The sequence below is a fragment of the Corvus brachyrhynchos genome, unplaced genomic scaffold (assembly GCF_000691975.1).
Source record: "Corvus brachyrhynchos isolate BGI_N302 unplaced genomic scaffold, ASM69197v1 scaffold62, whole genome shotgun sequence".
NCBI lineage: Eukaryota > Metazoa > Chordata > Aves > Passeriformes > Corvidae > Corvus > Corvus brachyrhynchos.
The window spans coordinates 1,104,601-1,131,940 of NW_008236629.1; the positions used below are offsets into that span (position 1 = coordinate 1,104,601).

Sequence of the window (27,340 nt, forward strand, 5' to 3'; positions counted from 1 at the left end):
CCGCCCAGACCCCTTCCCGGCACAGAGCAGGCCACGCATTGGGTTTTATTCCAGAATAGTGTTTAATGTACTTACAGGAGAGTTACGGAGTCACAGCGAGCCCGCCCGACGCGGGGCCATATTGTACATCTTTATTATCGTTTAATTAAAGTATTTGGTTCTTAGAGATACACAGACGGAGGGAGGCGCCCTGCTCTCGCTGCCCTCCGTCCCCCCTCTCAGGGAGCGCCCGGGCAAGGGGGGACACAGGGGGCCCCCCCAGGGAGCCCCGGCCTTAAGGCAGGTGACGAGGGGTTCTACACAACCCTACAGTTGTAAAAATAGAGAAAAGAGCGTTTACCAAAGATCGCACATGCGTCCAGAGACAGGCAGCTGTAGGTCGTACAAAGGCAGTAATAAAAAGGTCAGTGCAAAGTTGGAGGTTAGTAGAGGAAGAGGTCCTAGCGCAAGCTGCTGCTCTCGGATACCAACACAAGGTCTGGAGGAACAATTACACTTCTGGCTGCAGGTCAAACGGTGCATAAAAGATTTTTTTTTTCTTTTCATTAAACAAGATATAAAAAGCTGTTAAAACTACATTTTCAAGCTACTTAGCATACCGGTAAATTGAATCCCAAGTATTTCCCTCTTTCACATCCATCTTGGTTTTTCTATATAGCATGGTAAATTCTTATTGCAACAATCAGGTTTTTTGTAATTGAGAATAGTGCAAAAGAGGTGCAAGCTTGGTGCTGGTCCTCTACACGTGGGGAGAGGCCAAGGCCAGATCCCACAGACAACATAAAATCCATGACCATAAAAAGCTCCAGCCAGTGACGATTTTGAAAAGGAAGGGAAAGGCACAAAATGAATTAAGCTATGAAGAAGATTAAATCAGAAGTCAGGACATGTGCTAACAATAATACAGTACTATACTTTTTTTATTTTTTCAGTCCAGACAACTGTTAAAACTGCAAATCATTTTTTAAATGATTTTAGTTTAATTGTATTTTGTGCTGTAAGACACTGTGCTTTAGTAGCAAACTGCAAAAAAGGCAGTCCATATTGCTTTCATTTTATTTCACAATGGAACGTTTCACAAAAACAGTAGTCTACTTTCCTGTGTTTAAGTGACTTGTGATTCTAATGATGGAATGGAGTAAGTCTCAAAAGCATCAAGTGAGCAGGAAATATATCTAGTTAGTTATATAGTTTATTATTTACAGGCTATATACTAAATGAAAAATATGCAGAAGATGCCTACTACAACTGGGATTTGTTAGCGCCCACTAGTATTGGCCCAGTTTCTAACATTCAAGATATCATTAGCTTTTTAATTGCAATAATTCCTATGAAATTGGACCGTGAATCGTTTAGGCACCAGGAGATTCAAGTTTACTTCTCTCTTCTGTATTGAAGAGTGATTGGTCAGTAGCAGGGGAAGGAAAATTGGATTATAAAATAGGTTTTTAGTGTTGGGTAGACAGAAGGCTTTCCCCATATTGTGTCTTTGTTCATAGTTGCGTATTTCACTTTAAATTTTGCTTCAAGATTTTGTACTAAAGAAGTGTGCAACTTTAGAGCTTTGTTTACACAGAACATGAACATCCTGAACCCCAAATAAGGTGAACAAAAAGGTGACACCTGTAGTGCAGAAAGGCCTAATTAAGGGCCTAATTAAATAGCCAGTGGTATTAACGTGAGATAGTGACATTTGCACTCCACTCTCACAATATATTCAAATCTAATGTTCCTTGGAATTAAGTATTTTAGTGGGAGTAGTTCTTACTGGGAGTGAGACACAGTATTGCCATGAACTGCTAAAGGAAAAAAAAAAAAGCAGCCAAGTTCCTCTCTCAAAGCTGTTAACTGAACTAATTTCTGGCCTGCAATTCATCCAGCAGTGGTGCTTTTCAACTAGAGTCAAAAAAAAATCCCTGGAAGCACAAATGCAAATGCCACTTTGGATTAGTGTTTGAATCTGCTCCATTAATCACTGCAGTATTGAAAAGCTCTAGAAATTACAACAAAAACCCCCACTGAGAAGCTGGGCACATTTCCTACGGTACCACATTCAGCCAGTCTTCATTCAGTTTTTGGAGACCATGGGTAGAGAATGGGGAAGAAAAAAATGTATCTAAGTTGAACAAATTGTGAAGGTCAGTATACATGATGCTATTTGTATGTAACACGTCTTGGGAAAAGGCTTCCAGTAGGACCCGCAAGGTATCAAATATGAGAATGTTCCCCCTTTATAAGGAGCTGAGAGTTAGTATGTATACATATTTAAATACCAGGAATGAGGTAAAAGAGAAGCATTTGAATTATAAGGCACCATTATTACAACTTCCACTATTGGCACTCACTCCAGTAAGTCTTAGAGAAGCATGAATCTGGGATTAAATGTAACGCTAAGGAATTTTTCCAGCCCTTCAACCTTCACTTCTACAGGTGTGTGTGAAGCCACCAAAATTTTACCTGTTGCTGCTTCCGTGATGTCTCGTTAGTAGTGGGAATGTAATCCTAAAATACGCAATTCCTTTGATGTTCTCCAGCATCATGTCATGGATGACACAACAGCGGCAACAAATTAAAAGCAAAAATGCACTATATATCCACAGGCCTAATGATTGAGTTATGGTTCAACCAACCAGCATGGCCAAACTGCTCATCCTACTTTCACGGATGGTTTAAAAACCCCTTCCTTTACCCTCAACTCAAACGTTTACAAATGATGCTCTGATAACACCACATGGGCATAAACCAGGTTTTTTTGCAATCCTCCAAATTAGGCTACCTGAACATTGGTCCAATGTATCTGTTGAAATGGAGAGTCTCTTATTTTAAGATGTACAGGTTATCTTCAAGTAGGAAGATGCACAAAGCACAAGTGAATACAACTGTTCTGGTCTTGCTGAGGCGCAGCACCGAGTTCACAGATAGGGTACAGCAGTCAGTCGATACCAGCTAACAGTCTCCTTGCTCAGGTTGAAGTCCTTCAGTGGGAGTGTAATTCCACCTAGGAAGAAGTTCTCACGTAACGATTCTGCACTGAGCACACTTAACTGCAGCTCCCTCTGTTTCAGCGTCTCCATGCTGTATCCACTGTACACGAGCTAGGAGGGAAGAAGTCAAGAATGTTCTAGTTAGGCAAAAGAAATTGCCCAAAGTGCCCTTTCTTCTGACTGCCCAGCCACTGACAGATGGCTGAACTGCACGTTGTGACCATTCAGTACGTCTGTTTCTCAGACAATGGGCTGAAGGACATCCCTATTTTATTCTGTGCTCCCAATGTTAAGTATTTAAAAGAACTATTGTTTTTTGACTGAAGTACAGTTTACATGCCAAGACGCCTGAATTAATTTTTCTGCACATCATCAGTCAGTGAAACCAGGGCAGGGGGATTTTTAGTTTTAAGATTCCTTTCCTTCCTCCACATCACTCCTCAGAGTCAGTCTGAGAAATTTCTGCTTACTTTTAAGAGCACACTGACCTAACTCAGTTGCTTTATATTTAAACAGGGCACAAAGTTTTTCAAAACAGTTCCATTTCCATATATTTACAGATTTTTTAGACAATACTTTAATTACTGCTTAGAATATGAGATTATAGCAAGCTATAGCAAGTTACTACACTAATTGTAACTTGCCATTTCATTGAAAGTTGGGTTTCTTGTCTTCCGGGAGATTTTGGTTTTGCGTTTGGATGTTTTGTGCGTGTCTGGGAGTAAGTAAGTTTTCACGTAGGGATTTGGATCTGCACCATCTTCTGTAACCTACGGCCAAAGAAACAAGACAAGTTAGAAAACTAATTAGTGCATAACTGCATATTTATTTTCAATGTCTAGACTTTGCAATCAAGCTAATCAAAAGCAGCAGTTTATTAAGCAGGCAGTCAGAAAATATAGAGGAAAAGAGAGAGTTTCACCATTCTTGCATCAATCTAAGTCAAGATGGTAATTGAGAAAGTGGAAACAGTTTTTGGCAGTGAGTGCAGGGTCTCCACTTACCAGGTCTTTGATGTGCATCACCATGATAAATAGGGTGCTATTTCTATAGGATATGGATAGTTTCACTTCTCCTCCCACTTTGCCTGAGGTAGGACTTGATGGACTTGTATCTGGAATAACAGACATTTATTTCTTCTGTAATACTGGTACATTTTCATCACTACTACACTGCTTATCACATATAGTAAAAAATACAAGCCTTAGACCAAGGTCAGTTCCTGATTTTATTTCTAGTTCCCTAACACGGGCAAGGCTATGGGCTTTAAAGGTTTTTGGATTCTCTTGCAAGAACCAGCTTGGAGGTTTGGAGTGAAAACCTTAATAATTTAGTCAAGCCATAAACAAGCCCAAGTGATCACACACATTATTACAATTTTTGGTATGTACTTCCTTGAAACTCTATGTAGGCACATTAGGAAAGACAGTGATGCAGTTTTCAATTAGAGAAAACTACAGTTAAGTAAAAAACATATCAAAGATTCGCACTGTAAACACGTCATACTGTATCATCCAATTTATAAACATCCCTTACCTGCAGGTCTGGCTATTCCATCTATTCCTTCCACTTTGTCATCACGAAGTAATGGATGGAAAAAAGTATAAACAAGATCACACTAAAATTGGAAGAAATGTTACATGTTAGTTTAAGTGTTTAAAAGCGCCAAAACTTGAAAACTTGCATTTGATTTAAATTACGTGTACTCACTTCTGCCACCTCTGGAGAACTGTTCATCAGGCTCTGTATGTAGCTGTTGAGCTCCACTTTTCTTTTGGCTGCTACATCTTTGATATGTGTTCTTCCCAGCACCATCTTATTAGGAAAGCTACATGAGAAGAACAAAAAATAGCGTTTTCAGTTAATTTATCAGAAGTACGTACAGTAGCATTTCACCACCATTTCCATCCTGAAGTGCTCACATCCATTTTTTTCTGCCAATCCAGAGTGGAAACACAGCATGCCAACAGGTTATGACACTCCAGAAAGGCAAGGAAATACTTACAGGTAATTATTATATGTAACATGACACACAGACCAAAACACTGAGATGCTCCTCTGGATGTCCTCCTTAAAATTTATAACTGATTTCTCCCTTAATTGCCAACTACGAGGTCTAGTTTGCCCCTCAGCAGTTTTGTCTCCATTTCAAGCTATTTTTTCCTCCACCCAGCTGGGAGCAGTTTTGTTGCTTTTGCAATAGTGATGGGCAACTTAGGCACATACCCTGGTAACTTCCAAAGAGGAAAGAGAATGCCAAGTTTGTTGTGGAGCTCCTGGAACTCATCAAATGTTCGGAAGACAAATGTTGGCTCAACTTGCCCTTCTCTCAAAACTCTCACTACATAGATCTGCCCAAAACAGAAAAATAAAAGTAGTTTATATAAAAATATTATAAAATAACTTAACAATACAATTTTCTTAGCAATCAACTCTTTCTCCTATAGTAATCCTTCTCCTGAATACATATCCCATTATTATATCCCTTATTCCAACATTTCCATTTCATAGTTAGAATTGTAAGCAGCCCTTAATGCAAAGTAACATCACATGGTCTTCCCATAAGGTAGACCCACAGCTGTCGGAGGATGATGAAGGTAGGGAAGACTGAGCTGTGTGCCCTCTCCCTTTGAAGACTCACTGGAAGTTCCTACTTCCCAGATACACAAAATGTTAACAATGGCGCAGGATTACATTGACACATATATCTGTGGGCACAAAACTACCAAAGAACCTTTCAGGTGTGATTTTTTTCAATTTAATTCCCTCCTGATTCTACAGGATTCCATTTTTAAAGTGACAATTTGGTGGGCAGATGCAAGTGCACTGCATTATACAAGAAGAATTTTTCAAAATACTGGGGGTACAGTCCCAGGATACATTCACATTATTCAAAGGAAATGAAGTTTGAGAGCTGCACAGAAAATTCAACTCAGTGGGCCCATTTTATGGGTAGAGGAATTAAATGCACTTTATGTAACTTTAAAAATCTAGGCAGAATCTAGACCACCCTAACAGTTTCCTGGAAGAGGCGAGGCTGTTTTGGCTCAGACCAGGAGTACTCAAATACATTTATTATACAGTGATTCAGTACAAAGCTCTTCACTTCCAGCTTTAGTCAGATTTGTTCTACCTTCCCTTCCCGGTGCGTTACCAGCTTAAGACATTTACAGCAAATACAGCTTGGAAAGAGATGTACACTTGCATCTATCACTATAGCTCACTTTTTTATAAAGTTCAGGGAAATGAACTAGAGCTTATTATTCCAGCCTAAAAAATAGCAGTATAGAAGTAAAACAAACAAACAAACAAAAAAAAAAATCGAAGAAGGTTGCACATCTGGCGTAGGAATACTAACATTACGTCTCAAAGTGTAACCCAGGTCTATTAAAATCCTGAAGGCAAATTGCAATGCTTGGTGTCTCTAGTAAGACTAAGAGTATAAGTGCATTAGTACAGGAAACAATGCTTTTCCTTAGGAGGAACAAATCAAACTTTAATGGAAGGTCAGACCAAAACCAGAGTGTCTGACTTAACGACTCCTACTCAGGAACAAGCCATTTTAAAGAAGGCAGCTACATAAGAGCCCGTGATCATGACTCAAATTCCCGTATTTTAAAATAATCTCCACCAACACTACTTCTGCTCTTTCTACTTCCTTCTAGATGCTTTTCAAGAGGTGTTTTCATTTTGAAGAATATTATGAGATGCTAGAAATGCCAGTCTGTACTCTAGCTGGTTGTACTGTTGCTGGTTTATCCTGGCCAGCAGCTCAGCACCCACACAGCTGCTTGCTTGCTCCCACCCCCTCACCAGTGGGACAGTTGGGAGAACAAGAGCAAGAGTGAGAAGATCTGTGGGCTGAGATAAAGACAGTCCTGGGGAGGGAGGGTGACGCAAGACAATCACCACAGCCCACAGGCAGAACCATGCTCAGCCAGTTCCCAAACAGCCACCTTGGAAGACAACCCCCTCCTGTCCCCTCCCTGCCTTCTTCCTCTACCCCCAGATTTATTGCAGACAGTGACATTATACACTCTGTGTATAATGACATTATACAATATTTCTCTGGCTGGTTTTGGTCAGCTGTCCCTGCTGTGTCTTGTTGGAAGAAAATACACCATTATCTTCCCTGAGTGGAAGCAGCTCCCACATACTTACGTAATGTTTATCTGGGTTGTATCTCTTCTGATACGTAAACACAGACACTTGTTTGATTCGGCCGTCTTGTTTGAGAGAATAGGTTTTAGCAGAAAATGACAGGATGGGCTCATCATTAGAAGGCAGACCTGAGAAACGCAGCTGAGCCAAATTGTGAATGAAGAAATTGAACTTTGTGGCAACACTGCCCAGACTGGATTCGATCAGCCTGGAAAAAGAAAACATCAAAACACACAAAAGTGGTTCTGTCAATGCATCAGACTGAAGTCTAAGAAAAATAACCCCCTATTTCTTACTGACAAAGAAAAGATTTTTAAGAGTGATCAATGGGCTATATGAATAGTATCATATCAACACTTAATATGAGACTCAGTATCCAAACTTTGGAATAGGTTTTTATTGAAGAAGTGAAGGCTTTCCAGACTTGCATCCAACTCTAGAGCCCTGGAAAGACATGGACCTGCTGGAGCAGGTCCAGAGGAGGGCCACAGAAATTATCAGAAGGATGAACACCTCTCTTGAGAGAACAGTCTGAGAGAACTGGAGTTGTTCAGACTTGAGAAGGCTCTGGGGAGATCTTATTGTGGCCTTTCATGGGGAGGCCATTCCTACTTAAAGGGAGCTTATACAAAAGAAGGGGACAAACTTTTTAGCCAGACCTGTTGTGAGAGGACAAAGGATAAAGAATATGAGAGTAGATTCAGATCAGATATAAGAAATTTTTTTACAGTAAGAGTGGTGAAACACCAGAACAGGTTGCCCAGAGAGGTTGTAGATGACAGGACGGCTTTGAGGAGCCTGATCTAGTTGAGGATGTCCCGGTTCATTGCAGGGGGATTGGTCTTAGATGGCCTTTAAAGGTCCCTTCCAACCCAAACTTTTCTATGATTTTCAGTTGCATGCACACCACTGCAGTTTCCCCTTATATTTGAAGTGAAGTACAGTAACACTTTTCTAACATGTAGCAACATCTCGGTTACACTATATGCACTCCCCTTATACTGGAGCATCAGCCCTCCCTCCCCAGTGTGCAAAAGATTTCTCCAAGAGAAAACTTCTTTACAATGCTTTCCATCATATACTCTGCTATTAAATGATTTAGGATGTATTCAAAATGTAAGTGTTAAACAGCCAGACAGAATTATTTGCTCTCAGCACTTTAAACCAATTTTTCACACAAGGTCACTCCTAAAATCTACGAGGTATTTTAGCACAAGCATTACTCTTATATAGAACTGGTCTTACTTATATAGTTAACTGTATTTTATGATTGTACAGTGTAACTGTTCAGCTTGTACAGACATGTTTGTGACCATTCCTAGCACGTTTTTTCCTATCAGAAATCTCCCATTAACAGGATGATACTGGGACATATTTTAGTTTTCACTTATCCAGTACCTTGTAAAGAAGATGGTGGCTTCTGCATCTGTTGTTTGCGGCTGGAGAGCATCCTGGACATACTTCAGGTCCTGAACCCCGCTTAGCTCTGGTAACCCAGAAGAAAGCATCTGCAAGAAATTGAAATTTAGTTTTAATGCAATAAACCCAATATGATTTTCTACTGAAATGATTAAGACCTAGACCCTCAAATACATTTGTAGCTGCACTAAATTACTAAACACTAACAGCAATAGACAACAATTACTTATAATCAGCAGTTATTCATTATTTCTGCTGATTTAAAAGCAGTTAGAACTCTTTGCAGTGTAATTTGTGGTATCATCTTAGTTTTATATCTTCTAGAAAGAGGTAGGCAGTAAAAAAGCTTAAAAAATTCCAAATAAAGCTTCCCAAAAAGTAGATCAGATGTTTCTGGCTTTTAAAAAAAGCCCGCATTAAGAGTTTCTCCAGCATAAAAAGCACAGTTTTTAATACAACCCAGCATGACAGATCTATCAAGTTTCAACTGAATGTGAAAAATGATTACCAATGACAGTAGGTTAAGGAAGAGGCTGGCATGCTTTCTGATCAAGTTGTAAGCTTGGCAGCAGAGATCCACGAACAGCTGAAAGCGAATTGTGGGTTTTTCCCCACCATTTATGACATAAGCCATATCTGATGTCAGCACAAAAGGAGCTCGATCCCTGTTCAAAAAGCACAGAATTCCTGAGTTCATCATAAGGTCTCTTCATTGTCATGTGTTTTCTGCTTCCCTCCATCCCCATCCTGAAGTAATGGCATTAAACATTCCATTACTGCTGTTTCATGGGTTTGGGTTGGGTTCCTCTCCCAAGTGCTGCTTCAGGTTACACAGCACTTACACATGGTACTGGACCTACAGCAGATCTCCCAGAGCAACATTTGGAAAAAAAAAAAAAAATCACTTCATTCTCTACAATGCTTAGGTACAGAAGATACCTTTTAAAGCTACCAAACATCTGTGCATGTCCCAGAAACTTTCCAAAGTCGATGTGAAACATATGCCCAGTGTTCCGGAGCATTATGTTATCATTGTGACGGTCACAGATTCCCAGGACATACGTGGCTACACAGCATCCTGCACAAGAGTAGATGAAGTTTTCTGAAGCCTAGGAGGGAGAGAAAAGAAGTGAACTGAGATCAAATATCAGTGGAAAAACATAATTCATGTATTCAAGAGTCAATCTTGATGAGTGCAAAATCCAAGCCAGGCAAAACAGACTCTAAATTTGCTTTTTTTTCCCCCCAAACTGTTCTTCAAACAGATAGTTTTGCTAAAATCTCTAGATACCACACTTTTCAGCAAAAATGGTCATTTTGCTTTTTACATAAATGAAAGAGGAAAGAGGAGTTGAAGACAAACCACAAAACTATGTTAGCAAAGAAAAGGGTACAAGACATATTCCCAATGTACTGTAATGGCATTATAGCCCAAAAAAAAAGTTTTAATTTTTGAATCTCTTGTGTACAAGAAGAGGCCACTGCTCCTGAACTACAATGAAGAGTGGCAACTATTCTCTCCTCTCTTAAATTTAAAGTACATTTTTTCTCTATCCAATAAAAACTCCTGATGAAAATCCTGAGAATCCATCTGACTCCTTTTTATAGAGGGGATTTTCATTTGTTCTTTTTCAAGTATAGAAAAAAATTAAGTTTCCTAAATATACAAAAGAAAAATTTCAATGGAAGACCTGGACTATGAATTTCATTCCTTCATCAGATGGTATTTAGCCCTTTTAAAAGAGCTGCAAAAAGAACAGTGCTAAAAAGTTACCTTTTCATACTCCTCCTCTGTAGGATTGTACTTTCGCAACCACTCTGCCAGAGGCTTGTCCTTAAAAGAACCTGTCACTCCATATTCCACTTGAATTTTCCTAAGTGTATCTGAAGCAGGAACAAGCTCTACCATGCCTTGATATAGAATAAAACAAAGCACATCTCCTTAAGTTATCTTGCATTTTTATTATTCAGTAGAAACTTTCCTAACAATGACGAATTTTACAGTCTTAGACCAACTCTTTCAAAATCCAGCTAGGTGTAAAAATAATTCTATTAGTCCCTAAGCATTTCCACAGACTATGGTACAAAGCAAACCATGAAACACATGTAGCAATCCAACTTAGCTTACTTCACTACCCCTAGTTACAGCTCCTAGAATGCACATTTAAGTTATACTTTGAATTATTAGTTTCTACCATATAAACTACTATTAGTCTAAATTGGGCAAAATACTTTGATGCTGACAATTCTCACACACTGACGCTGAATTAATCTAGTAACTTTATCTGCTGTCAATTGTTGAAACAGATGAGACAGTGGGCTTTATATGTGGCCTTACTTTGGAGATATAATTTACTAAAAGTATTTGTATAGCTGAACTATAAAAGGAAAACATTTAGTTGGTTAACAGAATTTTTACTTCTATCTTGGCAAGAGCTACTAAAGGTACATCTGCAATTTACATCCATTTTACTTTTCCCCTTTAATCTTTTGAGTACTTTAAGGACACTAATATTAGTAAGAAAAAATAAGCTACATAAATCAAGTCATCATTCAGAGTAGGAGGAAAAGCGATCTGTTTCTCTAAAAAGCAAGTCTTACATAAATAGAAGCTTTTTGCTTAGTTTTGCCAACCTAAATTTCCATCTTTTCCATGAATTTAAGAGTTTTTGGTCATGATGTTCATCTGACTGAAGAAATATTTAAGTTATTGTTTATCCTCCCAAATATCTTTGATTTCTATTGGCCAGCTCTAGGGAATTAGCTAAAACTAGCAAAAAGCATGTTCAAGGTGCAAGGCAGTAGTTGCACTCAGAGTTCTCTGACCTACTTTCAAACCCCAGAGACAGCCAAAGAACTTTTACCAGCATATGACACTAATTCTGGGGGATAGTATGTGTGTGGGCATGGCAAGGACTGGTTTAAATTTTTCTTCTTTTTGCACGTTTCAGTACAAGAATGATACCCCTGACTAAATTGGAGCAGATTCCAAAAACTTCAGCATTTCAGTTTTGACTGGAATACTTTCACCACAATTAAACTTTCAGAATAAGGATTGCTATAGCACCATTATTTTCCTGTGTTGCAGTAAGAGCATCAAGAGCAACCTTGGCTTTCATCACTGTATTTGGTTTTTTGTACCACTGTTCATTGACAACAGAACACTCAAGAGAAGAAACACATTTAGATGCCACTCAGCCATCAGGAAATTCAGAACAATCTAACTTGTTATACTCTCAGATACTAAAGTTCCTTGCAGTGGAACTGTTCCTTGGCACCTTCTGCCCAGAAGTTTTTTACTATCAGTGTGACAAGAAATTGAAGTGGGGGAGCAAAGATTAAAGGCGACATCTGGTTTAGCACCTCTGTCTTTTCCAGTTGAGAGACACTTGAAGATAACCATCCGTAGATCCAGTCCCTCCTGCAGCCAGATCTTATCCATAATCTTAATCATTTGTAAAGCCAACATATCTTGTCTCAGATCTTCTCCAACCTTAAATGGAAAAATAAAAGTTAACCAGAGAATTATTATTCTCTTTAATAAGCTTAAAAGAAAAACAGGCTACAATTAAGCTTTCACATGTGGTAGACTCTTATGTTTTATGGCCTGTTCACATGTTGCTTTCTAGATACACAGGAGCAAACTCATGGAATAAGCTTATTGGTCTGTGCTAAAATTAATTGATACCAATGAAATAGTGATTATCGTTCAGCTTCTTTTCTCCAATACACATGTAAGGCCTACCTTAAACATCACGTTAATTTCTTCTCCCAGAGGGTCAGCATTTATCAGTGCAACTTTGAGTGGTACTGCATTGGAGCTGAAGAAAGAACACGCCTGCAAGTAGATTTAGTGTTAATGGTCAGAAAGGACTATTCCTGCTAACCCAGAAAACGAGATATTCTGACAACAAGCAGGTTCAACACACAATGTGGCTATTCAGACTTTCAACATTTCAATTGTGGTGAATACGTGCTTCCTTTGAATAACGAGCCCTTTGGCTGTTATTTGTTGAATTCTTGTACAAAAGCCAATATTGCTGCACAGTGATGTTTTATACATTCTGAAGGGAAGAGTGAATAAAACATGAATAAATATTTTATCAGCAGGTTTTGTTGAAACCTAGAAGATGTATTAAAAATGTGTATTTGTGTGTTTCACAGGATTTTCTCATTTATCTGCTTACAAGCCCCTGCTCATGATTTAATAGTTACAGTAGAGAAGGAAAGCGAGACGAGCTGTCTCTCCAACACAGGATTAGTTCAAGCGTTAACAGACCTTTAGGTTTTCAGTCATGCATGATGATATAATCAAGACTGTGGTTGAGCAGATATTGTCAAGCCTTGCAGAGTTCTGGAAAAATAATTTACCTGCTTCTCCTACATTATTACTTGCTGGGCCTTCACAATAAAATAAAGCTACTGCCTCCCTGACCCTGCCCAGCATCTCTGGACACAATCAGTAACAGGTAGTTTTGCATGTTTCACAGTATTACTCATTGCTTGAACTTTATATTCTTGGTCAATTTCCTCTTTTGATTACTAATGCACACAGGACTTTTTCATGCACTTTGAGTGGTCCCTTGGTTTGCTATAACCAGGAATGCTGGTCTCAAGAGACAGGCTCTGAAGATTTAATAAGTTATTACAGATATATGTCTATATTTTTTAACACAAGTGCCTTTGTCAGTTTTACACTGTATTTGTACACATTTTATCTTTGCTCAGCTAATTTTGCTGCCTTATTCAATCAGAATTTTTGATTAAACCCCATCTCCACAGCATAAAGAGCTTTCAAGCACTTAAAGTGGTTTTTTTCATTTGTACAAGCTTTACCTAGTCGTAATTTTTACAAAAGGGTTTTGAAACCCTGAATGTGCAGTACCTTAATATTTAACTCTTTTGCCACAAGACTGGGATTGAGAGGCAAACGGCATTTGTTCTTCAAGAAAAATAACTGCACACGCTCCATGCCATTTTGCAAGGCAACCTGCAGACAAAAGAGAAAATTCAGCTGACATTTTCTTAACTGAAGCATCTACAGAAAACTTCTGGACAAAGCTACCCTGAAGCCACTATTTCAACTCCTCAATGTCAAAGGAATGCTAGAAACTACAGCTGCTGCCTTAGCTATTAAAAATACCTAAGCCTAGCAATGTAACACCCATCACACATGTTCGTGGGGGGTTTTTTTGACTGAACCAGATGACAGCATCCCACTCTATCAAACTGTAAGCTCTATTATTAGCACAAAAACAGATATCCCATTCTTTTGCATAATGGGATCATTTTTCAGCAATAATTGGTTTAAATTCATTTCCAGTTTATCATACACAGAAACCATCCTACTTTCTTACACTATCACCTCACCAACATATGTTTCAGATGACAAACTTGACAAAAACACCAACTTCATTAAGCTTTGCAGAACAATAGGTTCATAAATCTTCCTATGCACTTACATATCACTTTGAACTTAGAATAAAAAGACAATTAAGTGGATTAGTTTCAAATTAAAAATATATACACACCTGCCGAGCAGATCCACTCGTTTGCTTTACTCTTTCTGCTACCATTCCAAAGAGCTGCACTAGCCTGGTCTGCTTCTCCAGCTCTTCCCTCAGCCTTTTCCCACAGACTGAAAGAAAAGCTCCAAGAATTTGCTCATACCTTACACCAAACTTTGTATCATACAGTGTATCCTTAAGAAGCCTGAAATAAAGGATTTAAGTTAATTTTTCCTAAGGAATATACAGCAAACAATGCAATATTAAGACATTAAAATATTTTAATGAATCAGTACTACATATGTCTGAAGTTACTGATATACAGGATAGAAAAGGCAAGAAGTTTGTGCTTTGTAGAGGCACCATGTATTCTTTAATTAAAAAAAACCAAAACAGCAACCAGGATCTACATTCTGTATAATCACCATTCATAACAGTCATTGTTATGTTATTAAATGATGATGTTAAGAAGGATCTTTTTTTTCTGGAAATATTAATCTTGTGGCACACACATTACACGAGCAGTGGAACAAAAAGCCCCTTACCAGTACAGGTAGTGTGCAATCCGAATGCTTCCCAGTGCCCGAGCCAAAAGAAATTTCACAAGGGCACTGTCAAGGTAGGTTTCATACTTCAGTGCCTAAACACAATGAAAATTACATAAATCAAGTCTGGATTTAACTCTTGATGAAGACAAATTTTGTGACTAATGCACAGACAGAATCACCGCAAGTGCTTTGGACAGGCACAAAGTGATTATTTATTCAAATTTTTTCCCCTACTGTGCATTACAGTCAGAGGCACACAACTGCACTTCTGCTATTAGCCAGCAGCAATTCCTTTGGGTTTTCAAGAGCCATAAAAATTCAAACTCCTGTGTAGGCAGGAAGTCTTACCTGTACAAACTGAGGGAGGAAATCTGTTAACTCATCATCACTCAGTGTCTCTATCCAGTTCACAGCTGTATTTCGTACTTCCTGATCAGCAAACCTAGAAAGCCACCACAAATCTACATTAAGTTTTCTCTGTTCATGTAAGATTTTTTTCTTAGTCTTTTTTTTGAGATCAGCTAGATAGAAAAGCAACCATATATAATCCGTAAAAGCTCAATAAGGGACCTACAAGTACAAGGCCCTTCATCACATAAGGTGCAACCGCACATGCATGTTTAGGACAAGCACAGTCAAAACCTCTCAAAACTGTGTCTCAATAAACTCCTGTCCTGTTGCATGTTAAAACTTCAGAAACCTAACCACTGTTGCTGTGCTTTCACTACATGACTTGGTTAAGCCTACATCAATAAAGTAAGCACGGGGTTCTTTGAAATTTTAAGAACACTTAACTTTTACCACAAGAAATTCAGCAATATTTTTCCACAGAACACCATTCCAGGATCTTCTACCAAAGAAGAGTCATTTAATGCTCAACAAAACATAGAGAGTTTATTTACAGCAGTTTTCTTACTTTGAATCAAGTAGTTCTAGTGCAGCTAAGGGTGATAAAGGAGGCCACCGCTGAAGTAACGAATATATTTCTGGAAGACTTGCCCAGTCCCAGTGAGGGGCACTAACCAGGATTTTTGGTAGGCTGTTAGTATGGCTGTGACAATAATGTCTCTTCTCCCACAAAAATTCTTTATCTTCTTTCGACAGCCTGCAGACAAGAGCATTTCAGTATATAGTGCACATGAAAAACTATCACCTGGAATAACCCCAATGCCGCTGATTGTTGTATTCATACAGATAATTTAACACACAGAATGGAATGACATTGAAATGACTGTTCCCTCCACAAAACTCAAAACAAGAAGCCAAATAAAGTTTCAAACATTAAGGAAACAATTCAAAGTTATAATTTGGGCAGGACAAAATTAAGTTTTAGTATAATCTGAAATAAACCAAAAACATTAATGTTAGTTTGGTGCAGATCAGTAAGAAAGGTTGCCAGAAAAGCTTCCATGGCACATGAACAGCCACCGCTGAGACTGCCACTGAGAAACTGCCAGGCAGGAGCAGGTGACTGTAACATGCAGGCAAAGGAGCAGCAATCTTGTAGCAAGAAATTATTATAGCACCAGCCCCGGAAAACACAAGGAAATTCATTAAGTCAGTACCATTATTTCACATGTTTAACTCAACCTCTTGTTTAAGTCTCTAGAAGTCTTCAAAATATTTTAAAAAAGATATTACAGAAACTTAAGAATATATAAGCATTCCATGCCCTAGCTACAAATTGTCATGTGCAAAAAGAGCCCAGCTAGCAGAGATGGATGTACCCAATAGTGCTATCCTTGGAGAGAATGGCAAGGAGACGTTCTCTCGATGGTTTTTCTAATGTTTCTACAGAAAGATGCACAGTAGTCTTTGCAGCTTGAGGAATTTTATATTCAATATCAAATGCATGGGATGGGAAGTCAATCTGAAAAAAAAAAAAAAAAAAAAGAAAAAAGATGATGTAAGTCCTTAAGCACAGTAGAGAAAGCAATGTCAGATGTTTGGGAACCTGAACTCTTTAATTCTACAAGTGTAACAGTCTTCAGATACTGTTTGCTGAGTAATTTTTTCCATCTCAATTCTACACAACTACGGTTCCTAAACGTACAGCTGTGTTCTTGCACAATGCAGTGGTTGGAGCACTCCTCAGAAGAGAAGTGAGAATGCTTAGAGCAGAGATAATCACAGAACTGTTCAAACCCACACCAGTGGCTTCCAGCCAAGCACCAACTCAGGCCATGTTTTGGGACTGCTGAGCCATGCCTAGTAAGGCACTTTCTCTTTGGAGGGAAATTTGGACTCTGAACTGAGAAAGAGGTGCTTATGTTCTGTAAAGGAACTGGAATTGCTACTGCTTGTAGTGGTAGCTTGTCCACACAGTTCCCATCTCAGCACACATTTCTATGGATTGCTTTCAAAAACATTCCCTCCCAGTACTGACAGCATGTAATGCCAAGCACCTCTGATTTCTCTTACTTCCAGACAGTTATTCAGTAACAGATTTGTAGAGACTTCCAGAAGCTTCCCACTCTTTGCCCTTACAGTTTAGTAATCACTATTCTATACTGACTTTGAAACACTTTGTAGCAGTACTTTCCCTCTCCACAAAACATTCATCTAATATGACCTACAAGTCCCAATATTCAAACAAACCAGAGCAAGTCACAATTATGTACAACCTGCAATACTATTCTTTCCATGTTTCCTTTCTTACTGGTCGTCCCTGACACATGATGCGGATGTGAAGAGGTCCACAGTTGCAAGAGCTTCGTCCCACAAGTTAACAATCTGAGAAAAAAACATGTGCAGGTCTTAGTATCACAGTCCATTTACTTCACCAAGACATGAGTCGTCAAATGAATTTATTTATTTTCACTGGCTGTTGTCTGTACTTTAAGTGCTTTAAAGGGCTGCACACAACTTTTAGGTGGAAAAGGCAAAGGAAAAAGTTCAATGTTGACACAATTGACACAGATAAATTAGGTGCTCCCTGTTCTTTACGTCAGAAAAGGAATACTTTTGCCTCTGAGGAAAAAACTGAACACAAACACACACCCCGCCACACTCCTTGGACTTCCCACATTACCAGATTCTGCAAGGGCCTATCAAATGACATCTGCATTTGCCAGTGTATTCCCAACATTAATACAATTTCCAACTGCAGCAGTAGGGCACAACTGAAGACACTTCATAAATCAATTAAGTGTTGAATGTTAGGTAGAGAAAACTTCTATCAGTCTTTTAAGATCAAAATATTACTCAAAAGACTGCTTGAAGGCCAAGCCTTACGTATATTTTAAAAGATGTTTTAGGGTTTGTATTTATTTCAAATAAGGAACAGGTTGTTATATGTAAATATTGATTAGCTAGGAGCTTATCATGCCAATAAAGACTACCAAATTGTGCCACTAAAGCACAACTGAACAGCTTATTCTTTTTAATAATTATCCAGTTCAATACTGCCTTCTGTCTCATCCACAAGTAATGACGTTTTAAGCCACTCCACATGCACTTCAGCTGGAGGAATTTTAACCTGGCTATGGATTCTTCCAAAACACATACATGACCAGTTTTTTTCTCCCTGTATTTTAGTTAGTTCCAAGTTTCAGCTCCTGCCTGTCATTGATTCTATTTTCAACTGTAACTGGAATATTTGGCTACTATCTTTAACTATCTAGGTCTGGATTTAATTTATGTGGACTGCAAGTGGATTAGACTACTAAGCATCTTTACAGCTGCTATATACAGGCCACTCAGCAAGCTCTGGCATAACACACACCATTGTAGTGGTCTGCATAAACAGAAAATACAGTTTTCTCCCCAGACTAACTCCTATGAGAATACCATGCAGCATGAAGACAAGATAAATTTGCAAATCAAATCAAAAGCTGTGTTTTCAAATACTGTGAAATGTGGTATTTAGATAGGAGACTGAAATGTAACACTTAAACAGAAGGTTGAAATAAGCATCCTTTATGAAAGGAATCCAAGCTTTGGTGGAGACTGAAAGCAGCTGCAGGCCATCTTTGCAATGCAGGAAATCCTAAACTGTGACACCCTCAAGCTGTTGGAATCATCACCAGACAAAAAAGAAAGCAGAACAAGTGAACTAAAAATCCAGAACCAGAGGACGCAAAGCCCACGAAACAGCCACAAGCAACACACAGCAGTGACTGTCCAGGAAAGATCTGCTGCCTTTCTTCAGCTTTGCTTGACAATTTAAGCTTCCAGTAAGACCTAGAACTCAGCAGCACAGATAAATAGGAAACCTAAAGCGTAAATGCAGAAGCTGTTTTGCAATGGTGTGATCACTTCTGCAACATGATGTCTAATTTGGGCACCTGTGGTTTGAGTCTACTGGTTAATGTCTCACTGAGTAGCTGCCCAAGTGATAAGCATTTTGGAATGCACTTCGTAATCAAAGTTGGAAGCACAAAGCAACTTGAACCAATCCAGAAACACTCAGTTTAGGAAAGTTACAGCAGGCTTTTCATTCTTAGTGAAAAACATGTAACAGCATCCAGCAGCTGTATTTGAAGGAAAGCCAGTTCAAAATACAAATACGGCACAAATTTAACACACTTGTTAATCATCCCTTTATTTTAATTGTTTAAAATAAATCCAGCTCTGAATCAAAGGGAATAATTTCAGAATATTCTGGGATATAATCATCCAAACAAATATTCAACTTCCTCCAGCAGTTAAGTTTTTTCACCCAGTTAGATGGAAATCCTACCACACAGGACCACGTTTTGTCCTCTATTTAATGAAATGTATTTTTTCTGTATCAGTACAGTTTTCAATTCTTAACCTTTATCATGGCCTAGTATATTCAATATCAGAGAGGCAATTTCTATAGTTATGGGTGTGGAGGAAGCTTTACACAGAGCAAATCATATTGATAATCTTACCCATGTTTTGGATACTTACCGCCTAAAATCAAAAAGAGGTAGAGAAACCTGACCCAAAATTTCTGGGCCCTTTCTCTGCTTATTTGAGTCAGGGGAACTCCCACTACTTTGATTTAGGATTCCAAACAAAGTCAGACATAAGACTGATTCCAAAGGCAACTGTGAAATCTGGATGGGGAAAATTATTCTATAAAATAAAAGTATTAAAAATAAGTTAATTAGAAAAAAGGCAGCAGTTAGTAAGTTACAGGCTTATCCATATAATCCATGTATGCCTCTTGCTTTCAAAAAATCAATTAACATTGAAGAACAAGTGTTAAATATCCATGCAATCATATTTTACTCCACTTCATCTCCCGTAACAACAGTCTGTAAAACCTCCTAAATAACACTTCTGCACTGTAGTCAGATTTGGAGCAACCCTTTTTAATCTCTGTCTATTAAATCACATTCCTTGCACAGAACTGACCTGTCCAGCAAAACCAGTTTTCCCACTCCACTCACTAGGAAGGACACACACAATTCCATGTTAGCCACCTCCTAATTTTTCAGATTGAAAGGGTCAGCTGACAGTAGTTTCACATCCAAATGAAAGAATCTATTAAGAACTACTGAAAGTTAAATTCAAATGGTACAAAACCTATAAAGAGAGCAGCTGAGGAGCATACACCTCACTAGCTATACAAGCTTCCATTTTTGTTTGCATTGTTTTTACTGCCGAACATGTTCCTTTAGTTTGATTTCTCTGTAAAACATCACAGTTCCACTATAAAGCACTACACTACTGTCAGCAGCTTTTAAGCAACCTAGCAGACCTTTCACTGTAATACACTAGTACTTGCCAGCAAAAGATCTGACAATTAATCCCATGCATCACCAGGAAAAAAAGGTAGTTGGAGTACTCTCTGAAGGCAGGTGTTCTAGAAACTCTCACCGCTGCTCTGAAATAATTTGTTCACCACAAACTTTCAGGGTATTCCTCAGGGTCTATCTCTGACCTTTAAAAACAGTCAGGAGAGTAGATATGGGGCACCATGGAGCTCACATGATGCTTCAGCTATGACAGGCTGCCCGATAACTCAAGTGGCTGTGCATAGATAATGAAAAATATTCCCCTTTCAGTTATCAGATACCACTTGCCATCATCTCCCTATCTTTTCTCTGCATGCTTCTTCCTTCTTCCTTTCTATCTTCTGTACTTGGAACAAAAACTGATTCAACATTCATGTTAGTAGAAGTGAGTTGCTTTTCCTCTCCATTTACATAAATTGAGCAGTACACATAAGCAAGCTTTATTCTTTAATCCCTCTTAAAGCGCACAAGCCATTCCCATTGCAAGGAATGTTATAACCTTCCCAACTCCCTGTAATTGTATGCTACAAACACATTAGCACAGGGCACTTGTCCAGCATTTCCATTCCCCCTTTTAAAATGAGTATTGAAATACCATTTGGAAAAATATTTCTGATTTTGATCAGTAGGTCTCACACATTGTTCTTTGGATGCTTCAAATGGAATCAGAAAACCAAGAGCTGCTTGAATGACCGTATTCAGCAGCTAGCTGGGTAGGTAGTAACTAAAATAAAACACTTTATTGAGTTTTAACAGACTAAAGTCACTTACAGTTCATCCCATTTAATCAAGTAGAAGAAGTTCTTGTATGTGCCAACCTTCTTGGACTGAACAGGTTTGAACAGATCTTTTCCATTATGGGTCAGGGAACAAATCAAGTAGTATTTTTCATAACTGGACAAGGAAAAAAAGTTAAACATAAAAAACCCATAAGAACATTAAAAAAACTATAAAAGGAGGAATTCTGCAATAAATAAATCACTTACTTTGACACCCAACCAGAAGAAATTCCATGAGCAGCAAATATTGTGAATTGGAGATGTTCTGTGGCAGTCCAAGCTTCCTGGGTACTCTTAGTCTCTTCTGGAGAAACTGCTGCTGAACTACTACAGGAATTCGTATGGAGTCGCAGAAGGGCCTCAACTGCTCTTGTTAACTGGTTTATACTCACTTTCAGAGGGTTTTCAGGCTGCTGTGAACCTAAATGACAATTTATTTTGAATGCATTTCTTCCTGAATTAGCCACCTAAAAACAGTTTTTAAATAAAAATTGAAGAACTTTACTCACCAGAGAAGCACTTGCTATTGTCATCACCACATTTTAAGGATACCTACACAATAAAGTCAGAGAAAATTTCCATACTGAATATCCATATTAATTTCCCATGGCTATTAAGTATCTTATACAGAAATTATGAAGTATCTGAATGAACTGGGCCCATATTTAAGTTTATGTAATACATCTTTTCACTCAAAGCTCTTCAAGTGTTAACTGACAGCATCACAATTTTCATATGATGCAGCAACTATTCACCAAGTTCAAAAGCTCATTTTTTGTCAAGTCAACTGTTTTGACACTCTTTATGAACCTGTAGAAGACACAGTACATTGGAATATTGCTCAGGATAATCTAACTTCTCTGGGTAGAGACAAAACTTGCTCAGGGCTGTTATGGATGAAAGCAGAGGTCATTAGCTTACTACCCAGTAATTTAAATCTGAACAGCTTTAAACAGCTTTTTTTTTTGTTTTGTTTGTGGTATTTGGTAAGGTACCTTTTGCTGGCAGAGTTATAAATTTACTGAATAAGAAAAGATATTAAACAACTGAGAGAATGAACAGTAAGGACTGTTACTTTGTACTATCTTTGTTTGCTTCTTGGTCTGCTAAAATGGAAGTCTCAACATGATGCAACATCACAGCAATGTCTAGTCTCAACAAAGACACTGTCGAATGAAACCAAGAGGTGACAAATCATGGGAATTCACTCCCTTCTAATCAGGAAGGGTCTCATGCCAAATTCAAGTCCTGATAAACTAAAATTTTTAATGAAAACTAAGTTTGTGGTTTAAAATCAAAACCCAGTGAATTCCCAACACTTCAGAGAGTCTAAGAAGTCTGACAACTGCTGCAGAAGGATGAAAGCTCTCCTTACACTTTTAGTGTACTGAGCATCTTCAACTTAAAAGTCTGAGTATCAAAAAATTTCACATTCTTACAAAAAACGCGGTCACTTCTTCCAACTGCAAAGAATTACTTAAAAAAAAAAAACAATCAAACAATACCTTACAAAACATTTAGATGCAACAGTCTCCAATATTTATAGCAATTTTGTTTCTGAAAGCAATGCTATATGCCTTTGTATGCATTACTGTGTAAGCCAATGTCCATCACAAAATAATTGCAGGGTTTTATTGATACAATCCCGCCTTTTTCAAATTCTACTGGAGCAACGTTATTTTTGGGAGCTATTTGTACACTATAATCTAGTTATTTCTCCTATCAGAAAGCAAACATTGAAAAAAAATCTATATGCTGTATTTCACTTTGCTTTCTTAATGTCTGCTGCCCTTCCCTGCAAGAATTTTAGTTCTTGTGACAACTATATTTATTTGTCTTCTGTTCAGTATTACAAATACATCAGTGAACTGATGAAGCCAAAAGCAAATAGAGCATCATGTGAATTGCCACTCCAATAAGGCAGCAGGACAACAGAAATAGCATTGTAAGATTATTTAGCTTTTTTAGTTGCCCAGTTCTCTACTTAATGGCCGTTTTTGACAGCATGACTTGAGATTGTCCTGCTCAAGTGAACCACTCATTATTAGGAAGTTGCATCATCAAATTCTGTACTATTTGAGAGATTTTGGGTTTGTCCTTATGCTCAGGAATGCAGGAGGCATGAACAGTTACGAGTTTCAAGATGCTATTGCTAGTCACAAACACTACTGGGAAAATACATGATGTCAATTCCTCCTCTAAAGTACAACTGCATTAATTTTAGACAGCATGAGCTCCTGTCAGTTCCCCTCAGTCAGATTTAGTGGCATCTGCTGTGACACAAGTTTCTAGTTACAGAACCAGAACACAGTATTTTAAAACTAGTTTTTAAACAGTCACTGTTTAGAAAGGGAAAATATTCCCAAAGCAAGTGATTAATGGATTAAGATCAGAGAGATGTCAAAATAAATTGAAGATATCAAGTAAAATAAATAAATAAATAAAACCCCAACAAAAATCCCAACATAACCCTGACAGAACTGTTGCTGGTATTTCCAGCTACTAAAGACTCTGAAATAATATTTGTCAGTTAAAAAGCATACCTCAAAATGCAATTTATAGTGTGAAAGCTTACCTCAGCATTTTTAGTCCTTGGGAGATTAACAGCCCTCCTTAGCTTCTTCACGGAGTCCGTTATTGCAGGAGTCTCTACACAATCCAATGTAGAACAGATTTTTCTGACAGTCCTAATTACATGATCTACTGCTTTATGCTGGTTCTAATGAGGAATGTATGAGAGAACAGATTGATCTGATCACAATTGTGAAACCCAGTATTGCTTTAATGTTTTTTAATGAATTGCCAAGAAAATGTCATTATGAGATGCATATCTCCATTACATTAAACTGTGGTGTAACGATTTGATTAAAGAAAAACCTCAATATTGAGAACTTCCTTGTGAATGCCAAAAACACAGTAGTACAGATCCTAGAATGGGGCACCAGGAAACATTAGGAGGTTCCCAACCATTTTTCTACTGAAGTGTTGGCAAGCAATTATTTTCTAATGAGATACTAAGCTCAAATTCCCTCATGGCCTAAAAAGAAAGTGCAATTCAAAGAAGAAAATTCGATTAGTGTGAGGAAGCAATGCTAAAGAAGCAGTGCTTCAATTTCAGCCCTCAGAGATACAGGTTTAAATTACGCTTGCGCTACTTACACTACAGTACTGCTTCCATGATGGAACTAACTTTTTTATTTCACTTTAATATACTTTTGTAGGCTACTTAAGACAAAGTTGAGCTGCTCCTAATACTCTCTTCCTTCTACTCTTCCAATAAACAAAAAGCCACTTGAGTTAAATCTGAATTATCCTAGGTTTCTTGGGGTTTGTTTTTTAATGTAAGGGATGTCTTCACCCAATTTGAAAGAATACATGTATTTGCTTCAAAATAATGGTTTACTTTTTAAAGGCTTAATGCATAGGTTTCTTTCACAATAATGTATGAGCACTTACAACTAAATAAGAGGAATAATTATTGCAATATTCTCTCACTAAGATGTAAATTGATTCCCAACCACCACTATCCCCGACCTATTCTCATGGCCTTCCTACAAATATACAGTAAAGAAGCCATTTGAATCAGAAAGTTTTTAAATTGAGAGCTACCTGGCATCAATTAACTGTTCTGGTAAGAAAATAACCACAGAAGTCAGACAACACTGTAAATATTTAAGCCATACTTCCAAAGCTAACAGTTTGAAGGTAATGCTTCTTTGTGACACAGAAAGCAAAACTGCCACTGCTATTTTCCTCACAGGCTCTCAAATCTCAATAAAAAGACAATTGATAACTTTGGAAGTATTCAACAATGTGAAATCAAAGCCTACATACAAATTATTTATGGATTACCCTTCTTCACTTGGGCTAGCAAGCTTCAGCTACTGAATATGTAAAGGAATTCACTTCATGAAGTAAAAAATTTCAAATGCAGAACTGCTGCTATTTGGACCTAATCATCACCACCTACAAACTACATCTCCCAACCTCAAAAAGATTACAAAGAGTGGAACACAAGTCTGAATTGAGATGTTTTGCATTCCTCATCTCAGCCTGTGAAATCACAGCTGAACAAAGAAACTGAAGCAGCTGCAAGAGCAAAGCAACAAAACCAGCACCGTGTCAGGAGCAGTAACAGCTCACTCTTCTACAAAAAGATTGTGTTCAAAACTACCCTTGAGAACAGGGTGAATTACCATCAAGGGAATTAAATAATATTAAGGAAGTGTGGAAATAGCAGACAGCAGCTTGCTCAGACCTGCATTCCTGGAGAGGCAAACAAACATAGTGGAAATGAAAAGTATTGCAATTAAGTAATTCGAGACCGTTCTTACAGAAACTGGTTAAGAAACACAGTTATCTAATGTTTAAGCATTTAAGACTCCAAGTTACATTACTATCAGGAGTTAAAAGCAGCCTCTCCTTTGAGAAATGAGCAAAGCAAGTTATATCCATAAGCTTTTGCACATGGGAAGTCACTCCAAACTACTCAACATGCAAGCTGCTTTAAGCTACCTGTCATATACTGAAATAGACAATTTTTTGGACAGGGTGTTTTAAATTAATTGAATAATGCAGAGTAAGACATTACTATGCTTTGTGTAGAACTTACTTATATGTTCCAAACATGCTTCAGTTCTAACTCCCATTGTACATAACTATTCCTGCTCACTATTATGTAGATTTTTATCTGTTAGTAAATACATCTTTCATGGCTGTCAACAACAGCCATAGTCAGGATTCAGACCTCTTCCCTATTCTCCTGAATTAACCTCTTCCAGCATGTTTGAGGAAAAGGTTATTTTGCACCCCAGGACTTGGAAGATACATTTCTAGTTGTGATGATCAGATAACAACTGGTTTGCAAGAAAAGCCTAGAAGAAAAGAAGAACAGAAATCTAAATACCCATGATTATAATTTCACATTTGACAGCTTGTTCAGATTTCAGTTTCCCTGAGATAACCTGCAAGTCTTTTTCCCAGCTACCTTATCAGTGAACTTGGTCACGCTACTTTTGGTTCAGCAATAATCTACAATGACCTTACCTCACTCTTGAGGGCTATGTTAACTTGCTTGTGATACACCTCAAGAAGCTCTTCAATGGAAGACCTGCAAGAAATAATAGTTATTGAACACAGGTACAGGAACAGAACAGAACACAACCTTGGTCAGCAGTGATCAGCACTTGATTACTAAAATAACCACAAAACATTACCTTATGATAGGTTCTCTGAAAGGCTTTTCTACTTTGTAGAGGTGTTTGGTTAGATGTACAGGTGTCCTGTCATCATCTTCCTGCAATAAAATATTCGGTACTAAGTCCAGTTCTCACCTTTCTATAATAGGTATACTGTTACAGAAGATTAATTACTAATACTTGGGGAGTTGAAGGGAAAAGATGTAAGGTGATCTCTTCAAAGGGGAGAAGAAAACTACTTAACAGCCTGTGAAATGTGTACACATGGGGAAAGAGGGAAGAAACAGCCATCAAGTGCCTAACTATGCAGATACCAAATACTCCTCCCTTCTTTGATGGTCTAATACATATATAATTAAACACAAAAACTCTTCTCAACTTTTATTTAACTCTGAAATTTGTTGCTTCTCTTTCAAGCCTCAGGTTTAGTCCAAATGCTTGCATACTTTCTCCAGGTACAATACTTGGTTCTAGTAAGAGGCACTACCCATATTTATACAGTTTGCTTTGTGAAAATTCAGTTATGTATTTCACTTGCCCTTAGGATAAGAGGATACCATTTCCAACACCAGGCAGACGTGCTAATCTGTCAATAACACAGGAAGGTACCCCTTGGAGCCAGCACACTCTTGCAGACCAGGAGGTACTCACTGTTCGTGCCAGGTCGCTGCATATCCCGCTGTGGGTCAGGAGCTGCAGTTTGATGTCTGTGTCCCACTTCCGGCAGTTCTGGATATACTCGTGACTTCCTATGCAGTGCTTGCTGTGAAACAAAAGCAAGCTCCAGTCACAACAAAAATATGCAGTGCTTTTCCAAAAACTCACACAGAATATGCAAGGCAACCTGTTGCCTCAAAGTAAGGAAATGGTGAATCAACCTCCACGCCCATCCTTGATCTGACTTTCACTTCTGCACAAGTTTTTATACACTATTACAGATACTATACTTGTGCTAATGCTCTTAACTGCAGCGGTTAACACTGAAACCAAATATTCTAACCCAGAAAACTAATGGGGTTTTGTAAACCATTAGTTT

General features: G+C 38.1%; 1 protein-coding gene across 2 annotated transcripts in view; it reads right to left on the bottom strand.

Annotated features, from left to right (window-relative positions):
• Nucleotides 1-43: 43 nt before the first annotated feature.
• Nucleotides 44-27,340, bottom strand: part of PIK3C2A (phosphatidylinositol-4-phosphate 3-kinase catalytic subunit type 2 alpha) — a 39,316-nt gene continuing 12,019 nt past the window's right edge. For both annotated transcript variants that reach the window (XM_017726591.1, XM_017726590.1), the window contains exons 5-32: nucleotides 26,956-27,067; nucleotides 26,323-26,402; nucleotides 26,153-26,216; nucleotides 23,682-23,825; nucleotides 21,616-21,658; nucleotides 21,314-21,527; nucleotides 21,099-21,221; nucleotides 19,495-19,662; nucleotides 17,244-17,352; nucleotides 16,347-16,489; nucleotides 15,536-15,724; nucleotides 14,968-15,061; nucleotides 14,617-14,711; nucleotides 14,096-14,276; nucleotides 13,450-13,554; nucleotides 12,310-12,402; nucleotides 11,928-12,057; nucleotides 10,339-10,475; nucleotides 9,504-9,673; nucleotides 9,073-9,229; nucleotides 8,544-8,653; nucleotides 7,146-7,353; nucleotides 5,211-5,335; nucleotides 4,695-4,812; nucleotides 4,521-4,602; nucleotides 3,989-4,098; nucleotides 3,629-3,754; nucleotides 44-3,095 (exon numbers count right to left, since the gene is read on the bottom strand). In XM_017726591.1, the coding sequence (XP_017582080.1) occupies nucleotides 2,913-3,095; nucleotides 3,629-3,754; nucleotides 3,989-4,098; nucleotides 4,521-4,602; nucleotides 4,695-4,812; nucleotides 5,211-5,335; nucleotides 7,146-7,353; nucleotides 8,544-8,653; nucleotides 9,073-9,229; nucleotides 9,504-9,673; nucleotides 10,339-10,475; nucleotides 11,928-12,057; nucleotides 12,310-12,402; nucleotides 13,450-13,554; nucleotides 14,096-14,276; nucleotides 14,617-14,711; nucleotides 14,968-15,061; nucleotides 15,536-15,724; nucleotides 16,347-16,489; nucleotides 17,244-17,352; nucleotides 19,495-19,662; nucleotides 21,099-21,221; nucleotides 21,314-21,527; nucleotides 21,616-21,658; nucleotides 23,682-23,825; nucleotides 26,153-26,216; nucleotides 26,323-26,402; nucleotides 26,956-27,067 (3,613 nt within the window). In that variant the 3' untranslated portion in view covers nucleotides 44-2,912. The remainder of the gene's footprint in view (nucleotides 3,096-3,628; nucleotides 3,755-3,988; nucleotides 4,099-4,520; nucleotides 4,603-4,694; nucleotides 4,813-5,210; nucleotides 5,336-7,145; nucleotides 7,354-8,543; nucleotides 8,654-9,072; nucleotides 9,230-9,503; nucleotides 9,674-10,338; nucleotides 10,476-11,927; nucleotides 12,058-12,309; nucleotides 12,403-13,449; nucleotides 13,555-14,095; nucleotides 14,277-14,616; nucleotides 14,712-14,967; nucleotides 15,062-15,535; nucleotides 15,725-16,346; nucleotides 16,490-17,243; nucleotides 17,353-19,494; nucleotides 19,663-21,098; nucleotides 21,222-21,313; nucleotides 21,528-21,615; nucleotides 21,659-23,681; nucleotides 23,826-26,152; nucleotides 26,217-26,322; nucleotides 26,403-26,955; nucleotides 27,068-27,340) is intronic.